General features: G+C 34.3%; 1 protein-coding gene across 4 annotated transcripts; it reads right to left on the bottom strand.

Annotated features, from left to right (window-relative positions):
- Positions 1-693: 693 nt before the first annotated feature.
- On the bottom strand, positions 694-22706 carry LOC123692447 (elongation of very long chain fatty acids protein-like). 4 transcript variants are annotated; one of them, XM_045637192.1, is made up of 6 exons: positions 22643-22706; positions 15823-16013; positions 11911-12048; positions 11324-11429; positions 2685-2821; positions 694-1787 (listed from the first exon to the last, which is right to left on the bottom strand). In XM_045637192.1, the coding sequence occupies exons 1-6, from the start codon at positions 22704-22706 to the stop codon at positions 1536-1538; spliced, it is 888 nt and encodes a 295-aa protein (XP_045493148.1). In that variant the 3' UTR covers positions 694-1535. The 4 variants fall into 4 exon arrangements, with proteins under 4 accessions (XP_045493148.1, XP_045493149.1, XP_045493150.1 ...); XM_045637193.1 differs by lacking the exon at positions 22643-22706 and adding an exon at positions 16754-16813; XM_045637194.1 differs by lacking the exon at positions 22643-22706 and adding an exon at positions 16394-16634.
- Positions 22707-23503: the final 797 nt, after the last annotated feature.

Here is a 23503-nt window from a genome sequence, read left to right as displayed (position 1 = left end):
AATATTAGTATAGAATATAGATTAACACTCAATTACGAAAACCTGCAATATTTTATATGTAAAAGAGTATATTTAGGTACTGCAAATATTATCTACACGTTTAGAAATTAAAAACTTGAGGACACAATGTTTTACTTGTTTTAATTTTAGAAAAATTAAAATTAGCTCAAATGTGAATACATTTTATTTTTCACCGCCTTTAAAAGCAGCCAAAATCCCACTTTGCCAAAATGCCACCTTATAATAAGACGAAAAAATCTGCATAAAAATATGAAGTTGCGACGTGAGATAAAGACAAACAAACAGACTTTCGATCTAATATTATTAGTAAGGATAAGAATTTTACCATTCGCACTTACAATGTGACCCAATAAGTTTTCATATAGCGTGGCGTAGGTACAGGAAGAAATCTCTTCGGCAACCCTGTTGGCACGGAATGTTGAACGAACGCGATGGCACAAAATAATTAATAATAAGAATGTGAATAAGTAAAACATACCTACTTAGTTACATATATATTAGTGCTATAACAATATAAATTTTATTTATTACTATTAATAATACATATTTCACAAATACACATACAATATACATATTATATAAAAACGACGTGTGGCACTCGGGGACTGCCGCGGTAAAGCTATTATGCATGCTATGCCTTCAAGCCACACCTCCGCCCGACAGAGTGGGGAGCGTGAGGTTTTTTCGTTACGGAATTTCTCGATTCGGTCCCCGCGCTCAAGGCCCGCGATAGAAGCTATGCAATAGCTTAAAAATAAAAATACATATAAACTACATACACTACATACACACTAATACAGTACGAACACGTATAATAATAATAACTAATAATATACTGATCATTTAATAAATAATTTAGGCAATATGATAAGCAACACATTATAATGACACGAAATGATTTTTAACGAGCACTTTAAAGCTATTGATAGTATTTGCACGTCTGATGGATTCCGGCAGAGCGTTCCAAAGCTGAATAGCGCGAACAGTGAATGAAGAGCCGTAAAAATTAGTGCGATGAACTGGTGTGGAAAGAAGTAGAAGGTTGGATGAGCGAAGAGAGATTAATTTATTAGTACCAAGATAATTAAATTGATTTTTTAGATAACAAGGCGTTTTAGGGTCAAACAGCACACAGTACAGAAGCTGAAGAATGTGCGCATCCCAGCGAAGACGGATGGGAAGCCAATTGAGTTATTTGCGGTATTCCGTGACATGGTCAAATATACGCAAGCCGAAAATATTTCTGATACAAAAATTTTATCCTTGATGAGTATACAAAGTTCGAATTAAATCTGTCCGTTTAAAATTTGTCAAAATCGAGTCTTAAATATTTATTTTGACAGCAAATAATTTTAAATTAAATATTTATAATGGAGCGATAAAATATTTTAATCAACCTTAAATTTGTAAACTAACACTATACTAATTTGTAGATAAACTATTCCGACTAGTTTAACAAAATTATAAAATTACTGGTCTTCGTTCATTTTGCTCTCTATTTAAATTTAGTGAAATTAAATTACTTTAAACCGTTGCTGCGCTATCGTGTCTTCAAACAATTGCTTTTTGGTCTCACCATTTTGAATTTGGACTTGTTCAACTTTTTGTTTTGGCTTTTTAAAGTATTTTTTTATATAAAAATCAACGAATAATATCAACATGCAGAGGTTATTGGGAAGAAATAAAATGGCCGACCATCGGGGGTAGCCACAATCTGGCTTGAAGACTATCGCAGCCATGTGAAGACAGCACCAGGCCAGTTGTATCTGTAAGAATTTATAGGAATTAGAGTTTATTTAATCAAAAACATAAGATTCCAAAAATATTTATATATTATTTATGAGAGATATTATATCGTACGGCTTTCTTTTAATTAGTGTTAGAAATAGAAATATGCGTACCTATATTATCTCTTTCTTCAGGATTCTTTAAATGGGATCAAACACTAGGAAAAAAAATCTTCAAGACAGATAACGAATAAGCGTATCAGGATACCGTGGAATTTCCCTTATTTAAAAGTAGATTTAAAAAAATTAAAAGTGATTTGATTCAGTTAACTACAACAAAATATGTTAATTTTGGTAATATATTCCCTAAACATATATATAATCGAATTCAGCAATCACAATCACGTGAGTAGGTAGATAGTAAAGTTATAAAAAAAAATTGTCAAAGAAAATAAAATGAAGTATTGAGAAGAGTGAGAATAAAACAAAGAAGCTTTCACGTACTAATTTTTCTGTCCTCGCCTAAGGAATTTATAGCACATACGCCAGAAAAGCTTAAATCTTAGTCAGTTAAAGCGCATATTAGCGCATGTCACAGCGCCCCGTTAGAGTGGTTTTCCACCAACAATGTGCGAGGATGTGTAACGAGGAATGTGTTTGTAAATAAACAATAGTAATTTTCTATATACTGTGGTATCGCTTCAAACGCTAAACGCTTCAAACTTCAAACGAAATGAAGCGATATGATTGATTGGTTTTTACAAACACATTCAATCATACACACACCCTCACACATTATTGGTGAAAAAGCACTTTTGACGCTTAGGCGTCATAGCACGGCGTCAGGTTAACGCTCTGACGCAGTACGCGTCCTATCTAGCAAGCCAAAATCTGGTCAAATTTGTGCCAAAGCCGTTTAAAACCATGTGGACTTACAATTTGTAACTGTGTGATATATTTTTTCCACCACAAGGAGTTCTTGACGCTCGGCATGGCGACGGTCAGTAAATAGTAGCTGTACATCACGACGTGGACGAAGGAGTTGATCATACCGACGAGTGTACCGTGCCCACCTGGAAAATAAAATACGTAAAAAAATTTGCGTTTCGATGATACATAAAAACTATAAGTTGAAAAATGATTTTGCTCGCTCTTTCGTTCCGGTATAGGTCCAACCACTATTTTTTTTATTTAGTTGTATACATAACTAGCTGCTCCGCGCGGTTTCACCCCCGTGGTTCCACCCCTGTTGGTCGTAGCGTGATGATATATAGCCTATAACCTTCCTCGATAAATGGGCTATCTAACACCGAAAGAATTTTTCAAATCGGACCAGTAGTTCCCGAGATTAGCGCATTCAAACAAACAAACTCTTCAGCTTTATAATATTAGTATAGACTAGCTGTTGCCCGCGACTTCGTCCGCGATTACGTCGTTTTAGGTCATTCTTCGTTTAAAAAAAATACGTGACACTATATTTTTGAATGTTCTTAATTGTCTCTTATAAAATTTAACTACATTAAAATTGAAAACTCTGATAAGAAAATCTTAAAATCGGAGAAAATCAAAAATCTGAGGAAAACATGAATGAATGTGATTTAAATTCTACATTACTTAGTATTTCAAAATATAATAATCTAAATTAAATGTAGATTAACAGTTTGAGCGCACCGATATAGAATATGTAGCGAAGTATTAAATTACGTTAGTTTACATAGTAACAAAACAAAAACACGATGACTTTCTTTCGCGATCGGTACCACAAACTAAGCATGTTAATGGTACGTGGCCCGCGTCACTTGACCCCCCGCGAGTTCCCCTCCGTTGCTATGCGAAAATACATTCGTCGCCCTGCTGTTCCTACAGCATGCTGTAGGAAAAATTGTAATACTGCACTGTGGCCTAGGCGTTGTAACACGCCCAGGGAGTTCCTGAGTACCGATAGACGTCCGTCTATCTATGCACCCTATCATTTGTCAAACGGTCTTCATATTGAGTAAAAGTTTCAGATTCAGAGTGTTATAGACAAATATAATCAGAAAGCTTCGAACTCCTAAGCTATCGGAAGTTACCGTGTTATTGTGAGTCAACCATAAAAGATAGACATTTATGATGTCGGGAGATATTTTTTATATAATAAGGAGAACATTTATTTCATACATGATTTCTGTGTACCATAAAGGTTGCACACGCGACGAAAGCTTAAAAATGGAGTTACTGCTCTGCTCAGGAGTATGAAAAATAATTGTACCAAGTTTCGTTTAAATCCGTCGAGTAGTTTTTGTTTCTGTAACGGTTATACGGACAGACAGACGGACAAAAATTTTACTGTTTGCTTCTTTAGCATCAGTGTCGATCCCTAATCACCCCGTGACAGTTATTTAGGAAATATATTTCATGTACAGATTTAATATAAGTATACATAATATATTTAGATTCCAATTTCCATGTAACGTTAAATTCGACTATACAATAACTAACAGACAACGCAGGTTACTCTCGTTTCCGTAGGTAAGTTGAGGCGGCTACATATTCGGTCCTCATAACATCACTTTTAGTGAACGAAACGACAGCGCGGTTTAATTCGATGCCAACACCATAAGAAAAAAGGAAATATTTTTAATTGTGAAAAAATATTATGATTTACACTATTAACACTATTTTAATTTTTAATCTATATTATATTATTACATATAATAAATCTGTTGAAGGGTTAATTCTGTACATTGAAAATATTGAAAAAATAAATAGCAGGGGGTGTTACTGGATCGATACCAAACCCAAATATTATGTGATTAAAAAAATTTTTGTCTGTCTGTCTGTCTGTATGTGAAGGCATCACGTGAAAACTAACGGTTCGATTTCGATGAAACTTGGTATAATTATACCTTATTATCCTGGGCATAAAATAGGATACTTTTTATCCCGGAAAAATACGTAGAAAAAACTAAATCTTAATTTTTCCGCGCGGATGGAGTCGCGGGCGGAAGCTAGTATAAAATATATGGCTGTGAGTGTGTAAAAATAAATCCAGCTAGTTTCACATCACACTTATGTTTATAATTAGCTATACGACATGAAAATATACATATTAATTACCAAGCAATAATCATACAGGTAAATACTGAAGAAAAGTATTAACAGTCAAAGTTTATTTTAGTAATAACATTTAACAACATGTCAATGATGAAGAAATAATAATTATCAACGAACTAACCTTTTCTATAATACTTAACACAGCACATTTTTTAAATTATCTTGCTCAACTCTGCTCAAAAATTTGAGGGTTTTGTTGGAACTTTAATGTGTCAAAACTATGATATATCTAAACTACGATACAACTTGCATGCGGAAATGCTCATTACAATCAGTAAATTTAAAGAATAACTAACAACATACTATTCAATTTTATTGAGCTGTTGAATATCTTTTGCCTGGAAGAGATCACCGCCGCCAAGCCGCCGCCTAATAAATATACTGTGTTTTCTTATAAAATCGTAACATACTTAATTTCTTTTATCTACTAAATTTTAATAAATTTATAACTAAGTTCTTTTTATCTAAAAATGAGCTTGAGCTTATATTAGGCAAAAGTATACATTAACTTTTTATAATTTCAGGACCGCACCTTAAATGGGGCCTCGGAAAATATGCCTACGGGTTTAATATAAATTTATAAACGTAATATTTGCCTACGGGTTATTAATAGAGAAATGATACACAACAAAGTTATGTTGGTTCCATTTTATTTATAAAATAATATAATAAAAATGGACAAATATAAAACATATTATGTAAAATGATTAAAAATAAATAAATGAAGCAACTACGATTCAAAGAAAACATCTTTTTCAGTGTGAAAATGCTCTAAGCAATCCTGGATGATGAGTCATGTACTCTCATCCCAGTACGGTCGGTGCCTCGATAGCCTAGATAGCCTAGATAACGATAAATATTATAATCAGATAACAGCAAAGTCAGAATAAAAATCATAACTTGTACAGTTGTGAGTGCAAAATTTATGTTTCATTTGGCAATAACATTTTTTTCGGTACTAAAACGTAGTATGTAGTTTGATATATGGTTGGCCGCCCCTTCTCTCCTTCCTGAAAAATATCCTCCAAAATTACCCGAGATACTTCCAATGATTGAACCATACGTTGGACATTAACTTCAGTCAAAAATTGACGAAGCGGATGATTACTAATTTCCACTTAATCCTCGCTGCCACTATCTTCATCATCAAATCATCAATTTTCAAGTGGTGTTGTAAAATTGTCAGCAGAAATAGTCTTCCAAAGGCGATATAATTTTATGAATATTGAATCTGTAAACAAAAAAATCAAAAGTTAATTGTAAATCTATAAAAAAAAGCTACTTACAAATAAAGTTTTATCAACAAACTACTGTTCCCAACGCACCTCAAAATCTTGTAAAAGTCAAAAAGAATTCATCATTCTATTATTTCATTCTAAAAGTGTAATAAAACATTTTATAAAACCAATAAAATACACGAATTGCTATCATTATAAAAAATAAATACCTATAAAAGTAATAACTTACCTTTTGTATGGTGAAAATTCACAAAACACGAAGATTGAATTTGATATTTTTGGTTGTATGACATTCAATTTATAAAGAATAGAAACATTCGATCACGAAATTATGCGGGTTCGAGTCCCGCCTCGTGATCGAATTTTTTTATTCTTTATAAATTTATAAAACTCGAAGATTTTAAAAATGTAACCAATGAACACAATCAATGTTAGATTAATTGTAATGGTGTCTAGTTTGACTTAAAATAATAAACATCTACCTACCCTCACTTTTAAAAATGTAGTATATTCACACGAAATATAAGCGCACCTTATAGGGAAGGGAAGATATGGGTTAAAGAGTTAAATAAATAACATGATTATATTTAAATTATTAATTTTCAACAGTATGTTCAGTAGTGTTAACATGTAAATTGATTTGATTTTTACGAAATCTCATAGATGGCGCTGTTTCAAATTTGTCTTTATTATACTACTAAATTCATTAATGCCCGGTTCCTATATTTGAAAAACGATCCGTTTTAGTTACGAATAGTAGTATAATTAACCAAGCGTAAGCGAAAATCATTCCTATAAAAAACGTCTCGTCAAGCAACTTACCGACGGCTTCCTACTGACGGATGGGAGGGTTACTATTAACGAACGGTAAGCATATTGTATGGAGAAGACAGTTTATCGCGTTCCTATAAATATTTTTAATGTCATTATGCTGTCAAAGTTACTATTCGTATAGCATTTTGTTTACCCGTCGATTTCGGGCGGTTAAATTCTTACTATTTCATTGTTTCCGCTTCAATATCGAAATGTGGAGTTCAGATAGTGATAGAGAAGTGTTTAATATTATATCGAATTTCGGAAGAAGATAGTGGGCGTGAAAGAGTATATACATATTATATAGGAGTGGATTTTTTTGCGACCCTGGATTCTCACGAATTTCAATTGAGATTTCGACTTGATAAGGAATCTGTTGAACAATTACTTCTTGAAATTTATCCAGACGTACGAATAAAAGGAGCCAGGTTAGTTTAATGGGGCATTAATATTAAACCAAACACGTCTAACCTTATTACATAGGTACCTAATTTATGTTGTCATTTCAGGAATCATGGGGTATCTCCATAACATCAATTACTGTTGACGCTGAGGTTCTATGCTTTAGGCACAATATCAATATCAGTGGCAGACCTATTTCCCTTGGTCACGGCATCACGCGTGAACGGGTGGACCGATTTCGATAATTATTTTTTTATAATATTCCTTGAAGTACGAGGATGGTTATTATGGAAAGAAAACATAAACATGTACCAAGGGCGAAGCCGGGGCGGACCACTAGTATACATATATGTCTATGTTTGCAATGTAGAAATCAATTTTTTAAACATTGTATTGTAAATAATAAAAAATAAATAAAAGAACATAATAAAATGGAATAAAAGTTTTATTTCTTTATTACAGTTTAATTTTACATAGTAACATGTAACTACATAATATATGCCAAAGAACTGTCCTGTGATTCTTACGCGACAACCCTCCATCGATTATCATCTTCTATATTATATTCCTTAACGCTGTAATAGGCTCTCTGAACTAAATACATTTTTTACATAAGATTTACATTTAGCACTAACAAATTCTTTTTCTATCGTATGTCTAGATATATTGCTTAATAATATACAAAAATTAATTAGTTATTGTGTGTTCAGTATTTCAATTATTGTGTGTTCAGTATTTCAATTATTTCTTCATAATATTTGTCCATCATCCTTATTATGTTTGAATTTTTTGGCTGAAAATAAAAAGTTTTCCTGGTAGGTAGGTATTTGACCAATTTTTGCATTAAATGTGTTGGTCAACGAAGTCCAACATTCATCCTTTAATTTATTCGTAGAAGCATTAGTCTCCTTACTGGTTATAATAATTGAGCAATCTCGTCTTTACTCATAGCCTTCTTCGATTTCTGTAACAGAAATATATGTTTGACTTTAAAAGTGTCCGAAGCAAAAAGTAAGCGGCAGACGATTTTAAAGAAGAAATATAAAGGCGTACTTACCGGCGTAATATCCATTTTTAATAAATATATAAACAGTGGTCGTTGTATTGTTATTCTGTAATTATAAAACTTGACAATGAATCATCAATCAACAATGAATGACAATAATTTGACAACTGACAAGCAATGCACGCGTGCGCGAGAAAAACGTTCCGTTTTTGCTTTCTGTGTAACGCATTAGGTTGTTTAGAAGGAAAATTATCACGCAGATGTCTACAAATATATAGTTCTTTAGTATTAGTTCTTTATTAATAAGAAACTTTATTCTTAAAGTTTATAATTCGGCTGTATATTTAACTTATTTTGTCCTGAATTTTGTGTTATTTTAATTTCAATTTGGCTTATAACGAAACGCACATCTGTGAGTGAAGAGGGCTCGGTATTTTTATGACCAACGGATGTCCGTCGATAGCACGTTAAGAAATAAAATTGTGGAACGGTAATAACGACTCGTAGTTAGTTCTAGAAAAACGGATAGTAGCTTTGATACTATGACGATCCGTTGAATATAGGAACCGGGCATAAACTGTTTCTCTGCCAAAATTACGTAAATGACATAGTTTTTATTTTGTAAAGCTAGTTAATAGCATGGCTTTCTCGAAACCAACATTGAAACATGAGTCTTTAGATTGTACGCTGTCGTAGTACACGTAATATGTAAGAAAAATAAAGGTTCACTGCTCCTCCCCCGAAGGTGATATCATGATAATATGTATAAACTATCCTCACCCGACCTCTAAGGAATATTCATGCAAAATTTGAAGTAAATCTATTCAGTACTTTCTGAGATTAGCAAGGAAATACATACAGACAAACAGACAAACAGACAAACAGACAAAAATTCTAAAAACTATGTTTTTGGCTTCTATATCGATTATAGATCATGGATTATGTATTCTTTTAAAAAAATATTCAATGTACAGTTTTGTCTTTCCTACGATTTTATTATATGTATAGATATGCAGCCTTAATCGTAATTTTTTGTATAAAAATAACTACGTTAAAAACAACCGACTTGAAGCACTTAGTATTAAGCCCGTGCACCGACATCAAACCTATTTAGTAAATAGCACATCTTAATAATATGTAGTAAGTTTTTTATTTTTTACTTTTCCGTTTTTGAGGTCGGTTGTTTTTAACGTAGTTATACTTTTTAGTGTATTTTTCAACACGAATCAAACGAGCCCAAACTCGATAAAGTTGAGTCAATATCTGAGTTCCTATGGCCACCTTCCGATTCCATTATCAAATCAGCTCTATGTCATGATAATGTTTCATCGCTATCCAATTTACATACGTATACAAAATTTCAGCTCAATCGGTTACCGGGAAGTGAATCAAAGTTACTTGCTAGATTTCAATTAAGTCATCGAGATAAGACAAAAAGGCTCATAAAATAAAAACATATCCGATTAAAATTTTTATGGGACCAATTCGACACTATTCCGCATTAAAAAAAAAGAATCACGTAAATCGGATCAGAAACCTGGGAGTAATCGGTGTTGTACATAAAAAATACCGGGGCAACTATCCTTATCAAAAAGTATAGTTTCCCTGTTTTTTCGAGGGATAGATTCCCTTAGGGGACCCTAAGGGCATCTATCCCTCAATACATAATATATACATGTCATTGTCGATAAACAATCATGCAGTTTATATTTTTACCTGATTGTGTCAGAGGTTTTCTGTATGTTAACCGATTTTACTTGTTAAATTAGCTTTTTTACTGTTATGTATACTTACTTATTAATGATTTGACCTTATATTGATTGTATCAGAACCATACCACGAAAATACAAAAGAAAAGAAGGAGTGCGAGCGCGAGTGTATTCTTGGACAACAGAACAACTAGTGTTAGTTATGTTAACATGATAATATTTGCCGGTTTATCATGTAAATTTTATTTGATTTCGCGTTTATAGAGTATGTATGGCATCTATCCCACTCTGCAGGCATCTATCCTCGTTAGTATTTTCATGGTAGGGCAACTATCCATATAGGTAGGCATCTATCCCCAAAAAAAGGTGTTCTACAAAAATTGTTATTACACTTTATCTAAAAATGATAGGATAAAAAATATACACAACAATTCAAAACAGATAATTCACCTAACTATATTCATGCAAAGTGTTCGTATAAGATTCATATTTTTTAAATTATGAGGCTATTTCAAAAAGTGGGGCATCTATCCCGGTTTTACCCTAGGTCGACCTTCACCGGCGTGATAATAGAATGAGACCAATTTTATAATAAATTTAGTGTATTAAAAAATGAATTAAAAATGGGTTTACTGGGAAAATCCTGGACAGGATATTTTTTAATTAATTATTAAAAAATATTTTATTTTCGTTTTTTATTAATTGCAGTTTCGAGATAATAAAACATTTTTGTAATAAAACAGCGCTAACATATTTTTTTTTCATCATCCTATCAAGTGAAAGTAACTGGTACCGACATACGTGTTTATACCTGCCAACCTAGCCGTTTGTCCCGGAAAATATTAGAAAACGACTATGACTGCACATTCTGTAGGTTTCATACTTTAAGTCTATTATAATTTTTTTATTATCTTGATACTGCAATTAATTAAAAAAAATGTTTTTTTTTTAATTCATTAAAAATTTCCTGTCCAGGATTTTCCCAGTCAACCCATTTTGAATACATTTTTTAAATAGACTAAATTTATTATAAAATTGGTCTCATTCTATTATCACGCCAGTGAAGGTCGACTTATGTTCGGATCTTCTACCATAGAGGAATATACGTACATTTTTGTGAGGTAATGCTCCATACCAGATAATATAAACGTCTGAATATCAGTACCTACTTTAGATTTAAAAAGTTGGACTGTAAAAACAGAAAAAGTTTTTCAGTATCCAATAAAAATTGTAGTCTTAGTCCTTCTAGTCTGTCTTAGTCTTTTTTTTTTGGTAGGATTTTTTTTATATTTCATATTATTATTAAAATACCTGGTAAATAAGTAGTAGCTCCCCAAACCACGGCCACCATGATGCTGTGATGGTACACATGAAGGAATGATATTTGATTTTCCTTTTTCCTCAACACGAAAAATATCTGAAACGAGTAAACAATAAATTAATATAAATTAAAAAAAAAACCTGTAGATCGAAGTGTTGATTTGATCCGAATAGTGAAAAGTGATTATCGCCATCTATGATCAAGTTGCATAACTAATGAACCTATATACCAAATTACTGTAGTACTTTTAATAACTCTATAATGCAAATTCTGTTAATATGTTTTAGAACAATAATTATTGTAATCAAGTCTCATTTCTTTAGGGTATAGAAAACATAAACAGTCAATTTAATGGAGAATATTGTAAACACGAAAACATTAATGGACTTTTTATTTCTCACTTCCTTGGACATGAGGGTTAGCACGCCACTGCATCATATTCAACAATCATCCATGCCTACTAATGTGAAAAATGTTTATCGTAGTACACAGTTAGATACATATGAAAATAACGTAGGAAATAAATATAACTTCCCAACCACGTACAAGTCATTGTACATTCGTAAAAAAAACTAACCGTATCAATCAGATCCAAACACTTCAACATATAATAGTGATACACGAAGCCAGCTACGTTCATAGCATGCGGATGGTCAGTGAAGTCTACCGGCTCACAGACCCACCTGTAGTTCCAACCCCATGCATATACGATCATCTGGAAATAAAAATAACAACATTTTAACAAAGGCAAATGCCACAAAATGCACTGATATTAATATGGACCCTCTACTCAATAGGCAGCGTTGGCCCGTAGGAGGTAGGTACGTAGGTACCGTAGGTGGAGATAGGTAAACAACACAACATTCGATCTTCAAAAACGGCACAACAGGATCAGACGGTATAGTAAGATCATAAGAAAAAAAAATTGGTTGTCTGTAAAGTCGGTTTACTGACGATAGTTGAACGTGACAACGTCCGATTGTGCTCCTTTGTCGCTCGTTCCGCGCTCTCGCTCGCACTACAAGCCTTGCATGGAACGCCTCAGATGAGTCAGAGCAAGGTAACGCCGCATGAGTCATGTTTTTTCGTGCGTGCAGCCGGCTTTATCGAATTATAAGACGTTGTCACGTCAAAAAAAAATGGATGTCTGTAAAGTCGGTTTACTGACGATAGTTGAACGTGACAAAGTCCGATTGTGCTTCTTTGTCGCTCGTTCCGCGCTCTCGCTTGCACTTCAAGCCTTACATGGAACGCCTCAGAGCGAGGTAACGCCGCATGAGTCATGTTTTTTCGTGCGTGCAGCCGGCGCTATCGAATTATAAGACGTTGTCACGTCAAAAGATAACTGAAGCAAAAATAACATAGTTACAACTTTTTACTTATAATATTATCATTGCAATGTTTGGCGCATATTTTAACACAAAATTTGTCATTTTTAAGCCTCGATTCCACGACGCAACATTATTATGGCTCGCAAAAGGTGACGTGCAACATATGTAAAAACAAATTTCAAATTTCAAATTTCAAATCATTTATTTAATAAACGTTGCACAACAACAACGTTGCAACAGCGCACGACGTTGCCAGTTGGCGCCCATACCATAACGGACTCAATGTCACGCTGCAAAGCCTGGTATTGGGTATGATTATTTACTCCCATATAAATTTTGAGGTCATCTGCGAACATTAAACACTGAGCGCTGCTGACAACATTCGGTAAATCATTAATTAAAATTAAAAACAGGGTCGGTCCTAGGGTCGATCCCTGACTTATTCCTGATTTAGTGAAATAAATATTTGACTTATGATTACCAATTTGAACATATTGCAAACGATTCTTTAAATAATTCGCAAAAAATTGCAAAAGTTTAGGACAGAACCCGAATGAGGCAAGTTTGTTTAAAAGGATATCGTTATCTATTTTATCGAAAGCTTTTTTAAAATCAAAATAAGCGACGTCTACCTGCTGGTTTTTGTCTAGGCATATATTAATATAAGTAACAAAGGAGAATGGCAAACTCCCATAGGACTCTGGGCCTGATCGTTACACTGATGATTTATGGGTGATTAAAGAGATAAAAATATACAGACTCTATGAATATAATAATTATAGATCTTTTCTATGGGATAGCAGAGATATTGGGATATTGATTAAGATCAATTTTGAATATAACATTACTAAGGCCCTTCTGCCATTAGGTACGATACTTTTAGAATACGATACTCGCGTAGAATACTACTTAGATATTTGCTGGCTACCCGATGCTCGCATATTATGCGACTGAAAAATGACTAAATTCATCATTATTGTGCCTCGTTTTTGTGGACCGACGTTATAATAATAATAATTCATTTATTTATTGCAACAACAGTTACGTCGTTATGTCGAGCAATCAGCAATTCCAGTGACGAAGAAGCTCTTGCAGTTTTTCTTTTTTATAGAAATAGAAGACGCCAACGTAAGAGTAAGAAGTACTGGATTCATCCATATATTGAAAGAAACATAAATTGTAGAGTTTTTGTAGCCGAACGAGAACTACAACCTGATAATTAGATATTTTTATCTTTCTAACGAAGAGATACGCGCGAGAGTCGAGATACGATGCAAAAGCGACCGACACGGTGAGTAGTGCTATACTAGTCGCGGGCGTGTAGGATACCAGTAGCGTAGTGTGCGAGCCTACATAAAAATGTATGTGAGATACTCCGCGGCGACTAGTCTCCGAGACTTGCAGGATAATTGAATCGCCTATTCGTATCGTAATGGGAGAAGGGCCTAAAACTTCACTCAAATGTCAAACAACAAATATAAACAAATCACTCATCACTGACACAATTATGATTAATAATTTGACATTTTATTAATGGCCAGCTACCTAAATAAAAATGTTATAATTATTATTGATTAAGTAAAACATGTTTTTATTTTATAGAATGATCTAAATAAATTAAGATATGTGTTAAAAATAAGTTAAGTTTTGCTTCTGATTTATAAAGCATTTGAATTCAATAAAATTAAAAATAAAATATAGAGATTCATTCGTATTAATCGATATATTCGACTTTTTTACTCCTGACAACACTGACAATCTCTGCTTGATAAGACCGGTAGTCATAGAAATCTAAATAACAATGCCGGTAGTGAACACATTATCTTTTTTTTCAAAGATTTGTTTTCCCATAGAATCAGAAGTAAATATTTTACCAAGAATTACTAAAAATAACATAATGAATTTTAAATATATTATGATTTCTGTAACAGTTAGGCCCAGTTTCGCCATTCTCCTTTAAATGATTAGTTACAGTTGACCGCTTAGACCTAAACTCATGCTGACAATCACTGAAGTAAAAACCAAGAAGCTTATATCCTCTAAGTAAAAACCGAGATTTATTATGCGATTCTCTATTAGCATTTCAAATAATTTCCCAAATGTTGAGAGGACAGCAATTGGTCTATGATTTGTTACATCACAATAATTGCTATCTTTAGCTACGGGTGTGACGCGAGACGCTTTCCATACGGTAGGATAGACATTATTTTGCATATACAAATTATAAACATATTATAACAACGGTTTTTTAAATGCAGATATGCAATCCTTTACCAAAAAGGGTGGAACTTCATCTGGACCGATAGATGAATGTGGCTTTAACCGTCTAGCTGCCTGGTTTATTTATATCTTTAGATATAAATTTATTTATACTCACATGCAAAGAACTATTATTTTCTAAATAAATAAACATCGCGAATGCTTATGGGCGGCGGGCATCACTTTCCATCAGGTGACCCGCCAGCTCGTGTGCCTGCTTAAGCGATAAAATGATAATCAGAACATAAAGTTCAATAAACAATTGTTATTCAATTACACGAGTCTAAAGGAACTTCTGATACATAATACTTCGTTCATTCGCTCTATATTGATTTACATAACGGACATGGAAAGCAGTAATTTTATTTTATTTTGATGTAATATTACGTATATTTTGTTTGATAAGAGAAGAAAATATTCTTCATTATTATATATTATTATCTATTGCACAAAACAATAACCTTCTTTTTAAAACATTTAAGTCAGTATTTATGTTAAATTGTAAAGGCTGTATACTTACAGATCTTATAGGGAATTGTACTTATAATAATTAATGGTGTAACGAAATGAAAAGCCTTTTTGGGAGACGTTTAAAAATCTAAATGATGAATAAATGCTTAAAATTTTTTTTATAAATTACTGATCTTATTGAAATTGATACGTAGAGCGATTAGAAAATAACAGAGAGGCAACTATTTGTGTAAAATTCAACCTTCTTTAGTCTAACGAATTGTTTTGAACATAGATACATCAACAAAGTCTAGGGATATTTGATAGGGACATTTTAAATGGAAAAACTTTGTTGGCGTGTGTAACAAACACATCCGACATTAATTTAATCGTAATTGTAAGTACCTAATGAAATAAGACAATTTGTAAAATGGAGAAGAAGAACTTACCTCTATAAACACGTAACCACAAGCCAAAACTTGTACTACATTATGTATGATCATCAATTTATCAACATTGTATGGTGGTCTATTCTTCATCCAGTTTGGTCCGATTTTCAAGACAAAAAGTAAATATAGTCCAAGTACACATAATACCTGGTAAGGCTTCGCAACTAAGAACCAGGTTTTCGTTCGTGGATCTGAAATATATTATAAATGAGATTATAATATTAGATAAGATTTGATATATTAGAAGATCGCTTTGTTCATTATTATTATTAACATTAACAATACTCTTAACACAGTAAAGCCTCTAGCAGTAAAGAAAGGTGGTATGGCAAACATTTGTTGAGCAACAATTGATCAACATTGTTGACTATGGGTTAGAATGTTGCGCGAAAATTTGTTGTGGGTGAGAACTTTTTAGCATACCGTTAACAACTTTGCAGTATTCAAATCTTTGTTATAATGATTCAACTGTGTTGCTAATTTGCAAACTTTGGTAACAGTGAATACAAGGCTTCATAGTGTTATACAACGTTTTATACATTAATAATACACAAATATATAAATTACTAACAAAAATGAAGAAAACGACTGAAAGAAAAAAGTTGGACATAAATTTTCAACTGCGTGAGCTGAAAATATTACTCGTGTTATGTGTTTACAACATGCAAATAGACAAACATATGAACACGTTAAAAGTGTACGTGTGTTTGTCACGGGGTAACATTCAGGAAAAAGGCAGGGCAGTAACCCTCCCCAGCACTCCTAGCACTCTTTCTTTGCTGTCAATCTTAGCTTTTTATGGCGCAAATAGAACTGACACTGTTTACAATATTCGGCACTAGCTTCCGCCCGCGACTCCGTCAGCGCGGATGTCGCGGTCTTCGCGTGAATGGTTTATTTCTCCATTTTGAACTGGGAAGACGTTTCTCACTAAATTAATATTAGACGATCACTCTCGCTCGCCACACTGGACACGTCCGCTCGCATCAAAATTCATAAATTATATGCATCGCGCGCCGTCGTTATGTAGGAGTCGGGGAGGCATGGCGTAGTGCGGCCCGCGTGTGCCGCAAACGGTTCAAGCCAAATCCGAATTTCGGCACTACAGGTTACGGCGCTGAATCCACTGCGGGTAACGCAACGTGTGTTCGCGGTTCTACAGAACAACGTCTATGGATAAATTATTTTTTTTCTACGTATTTTTCCAGTATAAAAGTATCCTATTTTACGCCCAGGATAATAAGGTATAATAATTATACTAAGTTTCATCGAAATCGAACCGTTAGTTTTCACGTGATGTCTTCACATACAGACAGACAGACAGACAATTTTTTTAATAACATATTTGGGTTTGGTATCGATCCAGTAACACCCCCTGCTATTTATTTTTTCAATATTTTCAATGTACAGAATTGACCCTTCTACAGATTTATTATATGTATAGATAAAGCATAAGAAGAGCATATTTGATTATACTAAACTATCTTTTCGTCATAAAAAGGTCGTTTATTTCGACTACCCAAATGCTAAGAGGATACATTATATTATGTGTTCCGTTTGACGTCCGTAGTCCATTATGAGAGAGTACATCGCCTTTTTCCCCGTGAAGTCGCTAGATGGTGCTAGTTTTAAGCCCGTCACGTGGTACCGCCGCCAGCGCCGCGAGTGGTGGGGACAAAACTCACCACAGTTCCGGCAAGCCACCAGAAATATCCTCATTGTTGCGTCGTTTTTCAAACCGTACGCAAGTCGTTAGATTATATGTTATTTTAAAATACTGTATTTTAAAATACATATATTCACAGAATATATTCATATATTCATAATTTAAATTCAAGTTACAATTTTAAACGAACTTTCGAGATTGAAGTAGAAAGTTCAGTTTTTTATTTTTAAATAGTTTTATAGTTTTATAAAAAGTCCGTTACGTTTCATAGTGAAATGAATATTCAAGTGTTACCTGCGTTATCGTTATTTCAAACGAAGAACGAAAATCGGATTTATATGAAGTATAAATCTGCAACCACGAGCGTGGCATCGCGACCATAGGTCTATAGTGCAGGCCAAGGGCCTACCGAATCGTGTCGAGCGTCTTAACAGCGCGCTTCCTACGTGTTCCGAGCTGAGTTCTACTTGTTCGGGGTCCAGCGACGACGAGGAATCGCCGCAGCGTGTATGGCGCCGCCAGCGCGCGCTCAGCCGCTCGTGTGCAGGTTTGAGATATTGTCTCAACACGGTGAGTCATGTTATTAATACATTATACGTGATTTACGATGATTTCAATACAAATCTTTCAACGTGAATGGTTATTACTGGATGTTACACGTTAGATAATCCATTTTCACAAATATCGGTTTTAAAATAGTATTAATTGCCGAAAGCAGATCCGAAACGTGTTTCGATCTTTTGATTTTATTCCTCCTTGAATCGTATTCGCTACGCGGAAATTATAAATGTATGTGAATTGTGCCTTCCTTTTCCGACTTGAGGGTAAATATAAAAAAACGAATTCTTAATATCGTTAGATTAGAAAATCCATCCGATACGAGTCGAATCAAGTAGAATGTAGTTGCCTATATCTTGTAAGCACAATAGAAATAGGTAAATTATTATTATCAATTTCCTACAAATATATTAATAATAATTTTTGCCTGACGTATTAAATTAGTCCGCGACTCTGTGCCTAATTACTGCTAAATTTAAATGCGATTTCTATTCTCTATACAAATAAACTTAAGAATTAATAGAGATGCTTTGAAGGAGATTATTGATAAGTTTAAATTCATATAAAATTCCTCCCGCTGTGGAATGTATTTTTTAACTTACTAATCAATTAATCATGGCGTATGCAGATAGGCGGATTTGATAAGTTGGTTTAAAACTCGTCACAATCAGTTTTTACCAGTACATTCAATAACCGCTAAGATAGACTTTTTAAGTCGTTTCAAATCATTTCATCAATAAAAAAGTTAGAATCAGGGGAAACACCAAAAGAATAAAAAAGGGGGGGGGGAGAGATTTTCAACAAACAAAGCTCAAATTAATCTCATCACCCTCGAATACCATGTAATTCGAAAACCAGCCATAGTTTTCACTTAGAGGTAATAATATTTATTTATTCTTTAACTCGGACATCATAATATTTTATGTCTTTGGAGATTCAAGCCACTATTGAACATCAGGGGTTCGTCAATCGAACACCATGACTCTATTGTTAATCACCCCTTTTTATCATTAAGAAAAGCAAGTTCTGCAAATACAGAGTAATTTTCAATTTCACACCCACTGTTAAACTGTGACATGACATACTCGACTTAAAATTATAATTTTTGTATTTGCGAGGCTATCGACTACCCGTACGTATCGACGCCTCCTATATCCTTGTATCACTATTGAATACCATATCGATATTATAAATACATCATAAACGAAGGTCGATTACTAAGATAACGTATCAGCCCTTCGGGCTAGCGTCAGATCATAGAATGTTTGCGACAGTCACAAACTGGACTGCTCAAGAACCAAGGGACTGTGGCCTTTACTTGGTGATCTACGTGGGCAATGATTTGCATTCACCAGAACAGCATGTATACCACATTGAAAATATGAAATGAAATTATTTATTTTGCAAGAAATGTCAAAAATTTACATATGTATATTTATATTGTTTCATTGTTCAGCACAAATCGCCAATTGATTGGCTTGCAGAGACTTTGGAATTGCAATTCAACTCAATTCGAAATAAAGTTCGTCTCTAACCTACTTTGGAATATCAATCCGATAGAATCTACTCTGACACCCGAGCGTTTAAGATTTTCTACGAATGGTTTGGAGCACGGGAGCAAGTTGTAAATTGGCGATGGAAATGGTAAATTGTAAGTGTCAGTGCCTAAAAACAGGCTTAATAGCAGGCAGTTGGTCCCTCAAGCAGGCACACCACCTCTTAGGGTTTCTCAACTTTGCAACCTTCATCACCCTCCGGGGAAGGATGCACTGCCGCATGCTATAGCGCTAAGGGAACGCCTCTCGGGGCTTATTACCTTTGCAACCTTCATCACCCTCCGGGGAAGGATGCACTGGCGCACGCTGCAGCGCTACAGAAACGCCGCACAGGCTTAGCACTTTTGCAACCTCTATCACCCTCCGGGTAAGGATGCACTGGAGCACGCTGCAGCGCTACACGAACGCCCCACGGGCTTATTATTTTTGCAACCTCCATCACCCTCCGGGGATGGATGCAGTGGCGCACGCTGCAGCAGTACAGGACCGCCTCTCAGGCTTATCATTTTGAAACCTTCATCACCCTCCGGGGTAGGATGCACTTACGCACGCTGTAGCGCCACAGGAACGCCTATCAAGGTTTGTCATCGTTGCAAATTTTATCATCCTCCGGGGAAGGATGTACTGACACACGCCACAGCGCTACAGGAACGCCTCTTAGGGCTAATCAACTTTGAAACCTTTGTCTCCCTCCGGGGAAGAATGAACTGCCGCACTTGTTAAAGATCTAGTTCAAAAACATCTTTTAAAAGCAAGTAAGTGTAAAAACAAGTATATCTACCAGCCGTATCCAATTCACAGGAAAGTTAAAGCATTGAATGAAAGGACCTTGGACCCAGTGTCAAAAAGTTGGTATGGAAATTGAAATGTTTGCAGTAATAGCTTTCCTAACCTTGTTGACAGTCGAGGTAGTAAGAAAAAAATTTCATTCAAAGGCAGAACGAGATCTCTTTGACAAGAGTTATTAGTTTGAACGTTTGAACACTTCACAAGCTGTACGGCTAGGAAGCCGAATCCTCGCGCAATCGCGCCGGCTCCTAATGCAACGTGCTCGAACAGTCGACACAAACATTTTCAGAGGGGAATTCTACAAATAAATTTTAATCACAGCTCAATCAGCTTACGTCATCTCAAGTAAGACAGACTTAAACTTAAACAACCGGCTCTATTGCCTCGAGTTTATTATAATACTACCCAAGTGGAAGAACCAGTCTTTGCACCCAGACCTCAAGAGCCGTGCTACTATCAGGATAAGTCTTCTCAATCGTTCACTGACAAACACGCACAGGTTCAGCACCAACTCAAATACAGAACCTACAGCTGAAAGTCTGGCTCATTTTGGATAGGTCAATCTGTTGTACACCTTGATGGACAGCTTAAAAAAATAGAAACATACATAGACTGCTGGTGACCACTGACCAGGCTATAAAAGGATGCTAAATGCTTAGCTAAATTATGTATAACTGACGGTTTAGTACACTATTCTTATACATAAAATCAGTCAGTTTGTATTAAAATTTCATGTGATCATTTAAGCAAACATTACCTCAGGGTATTTCCTTAGCTAGAACAAATCTTTCAAAATTACAAATCCGGAAGGCAAGGAAGGTTATTCAAAAACTCTTATCGAAATATTTTTAAAATAAATCAGCATAATAAAAATAATTATTTATCTATGTGATTAATAAAATAAACAAAAAATTGTTTGCATTTATTAACGCGCAGCTATGTGATTACTGTTATTAGCTTTTGGACGTGTTCTCTATTTATTCCTGTTTACATTACAATTCAAAACAATGGGTCGATAGTGAAGACGCGTTTTAACCTCGCATTCCGCATTGGGCTCCAAAACATATTCTTCCTCATACTAGCAATTATTATGTAAATATAAATCCAGTTTCAAGGCACATAAGAACGTTTCTTTGCATTTCCAATCCATAAGAGGTTCTCTGACTAATTTGTTTATTACTACACAGCATCCGGTGAGACCAGCTACAGCGGCTATCATAGGTGGCAGGGTAAAGCGAGCTGTTTTCGAGTCGAGGTCGAAATCTGGGTGATGTTACATAGTTATAGTAGCATCATCAATCTATTTGGAAAAATATCTAGTTAATGACATTCTTGCAAAAGTAAACTAGAGAGATGTTTATAAACATTATTATTTAGTATTTACATACAAATTTTTTAAAGAATATAATAAATTCGATCACAAGGTGGGATTCGAACCCCCGTGTTTCCGCCACATGGTGGAATTATTATTATATTATTGTCGTAGTGTATATAATGCTAATCAAAATAGAAGTCATTAGTAATCACAATCGAGATTTTTCAGCCTACTCAGGTTGAAAGGCATATACTGATTAAAATGTTGACAAGATATACTTGTAGTATATTTATGGATGTATTATGTACCATGTATAAGGTATTGAGTCAAATTTTCAATAATTATCAAAGTCATGATTTTATACATTATATACTTTGTTTATAGGATATATATAACCTTTTTGGGGCATTACTCTATCACATTGTTGCGTTTTATTTATCAAGCCACCAGGAGATAACAAACAACTCTCTCATAATGGACTACGGACGTCAAACGGAACACATAATATAGAAATTTTACCTGAAAATAAAATTTGTATTATGTTTCCTAAGACGTCCGTAGTCCAGATAAGGTCTTCCTGGTGTTATTTTTGCACCAGTGCTACCGTATCATTTATGAGACGAACAATGAGGATATTTCTGGTGGCTTGCCGGAACTGTGGTGAGTTTTGTCCCCACCACTCGCGGCGCTGGCGGCGGTACCACGTGACGGGCTTAAAACTAGCACCATCTAGCGACTTCACGGGGAAAAAGGCGATGTACTCTCTCATAATGGACTACGGACGTCTTAGGAAACATAATACAAATTTTATTTTCAGGTAAAATTTCTATATTATTTAGTCACATTAAGTTAGTTTGTTTCGTCGTTATTTATAATACTAATAGAATATAAAGAAAACATTGTCTTTATATCCTATATATGTTGATTAGTTATTACCTGCTAATGTTTCGTCAATAACGAAGCGGTATCCACTCCATGTCATTTTCAGGAGAGTGGCCATTTCTGTAATATCATCGTTATTTATTTATTTTATTTATGGAACACACAACAATAAATACACATTACATCACATAATATTATAAGAAGACATTATCTAATTAATTGTATCGAATGTATTTATCAATTATAGGTGTACACAACATTCGCATTACTAACACTTATACAATTAAACATAAAACGAAAGAAAAAAAATTAATATTGTTTTATTTTATAAAGTTACATCATTTTGCGCCAAAACTGACTTTCAAAAATTGTTATGAGAAAATAAGAGTAGATTATACTATTCAAACAAATAAAATTTTTATTAAACAGGATAAGAAGAAGTCGTTAAAAGAAAAATTATTTTGAGTGATAGTCTTCAAATCCAAAACTTCACCACGGGTCTTATTATTTAAAAAAAAAAGACGTGTGTCACTCGGGGACTGCCGCGGTAAAGCTATTGCATGCTATGCCTTCAAGCCACACCTCCGCCCGTCGGAGTGGGTAGCGTGAGGTGTTTTCGTTACGGAATTTCTCGATTCGGTCCCCGCGCTCAAGGCCCGCGATAGAAGCTATGCAATAGCTTAAAAGCATTCCACAGTAAAAAATCAAAGACACAACAGATAATTATTTTTATTTATCTAATACTTACTTTTTTTTGTTCAAAAACTTTTTTAATGTAAAATGTTAACCACTTTTTGATAAAATAAACCAACTGCGGTGCGGACAAATGTATTTATATAATAATCCGTTGACATAATATTTGAATAACGAAAATCGAAAACGTTCGCTTTGCATTGCAAATTAGAAACATCGTTA

The sequence above is a fragment of the Colias croceus genome, chromosome 6 (assembly GCF_905220415.1).
Source record: "Colias croceus chromosome 6, ilColCroc2.1".
Taxonomy (NCBI): domain Eukaryota; kingdom Metazoa; phylum Arthropoda; class Insecta; order Lepidoptera; family Pieridae; genus Colias; species Colias croceus.
This window is presented reverse-complemented; position numbering and strand designations above follow the sequence as displayed.

Bases quoted from the DNA above. Each gene is read 5' to 3' on its own strand.
- LOC123692447 (XM_045637192.1), bottom strand. From the start codon at position 22,706: ATGGCCACTCTCCTGAAAATGACATGGAGTGGATACCGCTTCGTTATT. The intron at 2,822-11,323 runs GTATTTTAATAA...TTTATTTTCCAG, and splicing joins AGCTACTACTTATTTACCAG to GTGGGCACGGTACACTCGTC. The intron at 1,788-2,684 runs GTAAGTCCACAT...AAATTCTTACAG, and splicing joins ATATCACACAGTTACAAATT to ATACAACTGGCCTGGTGCTG.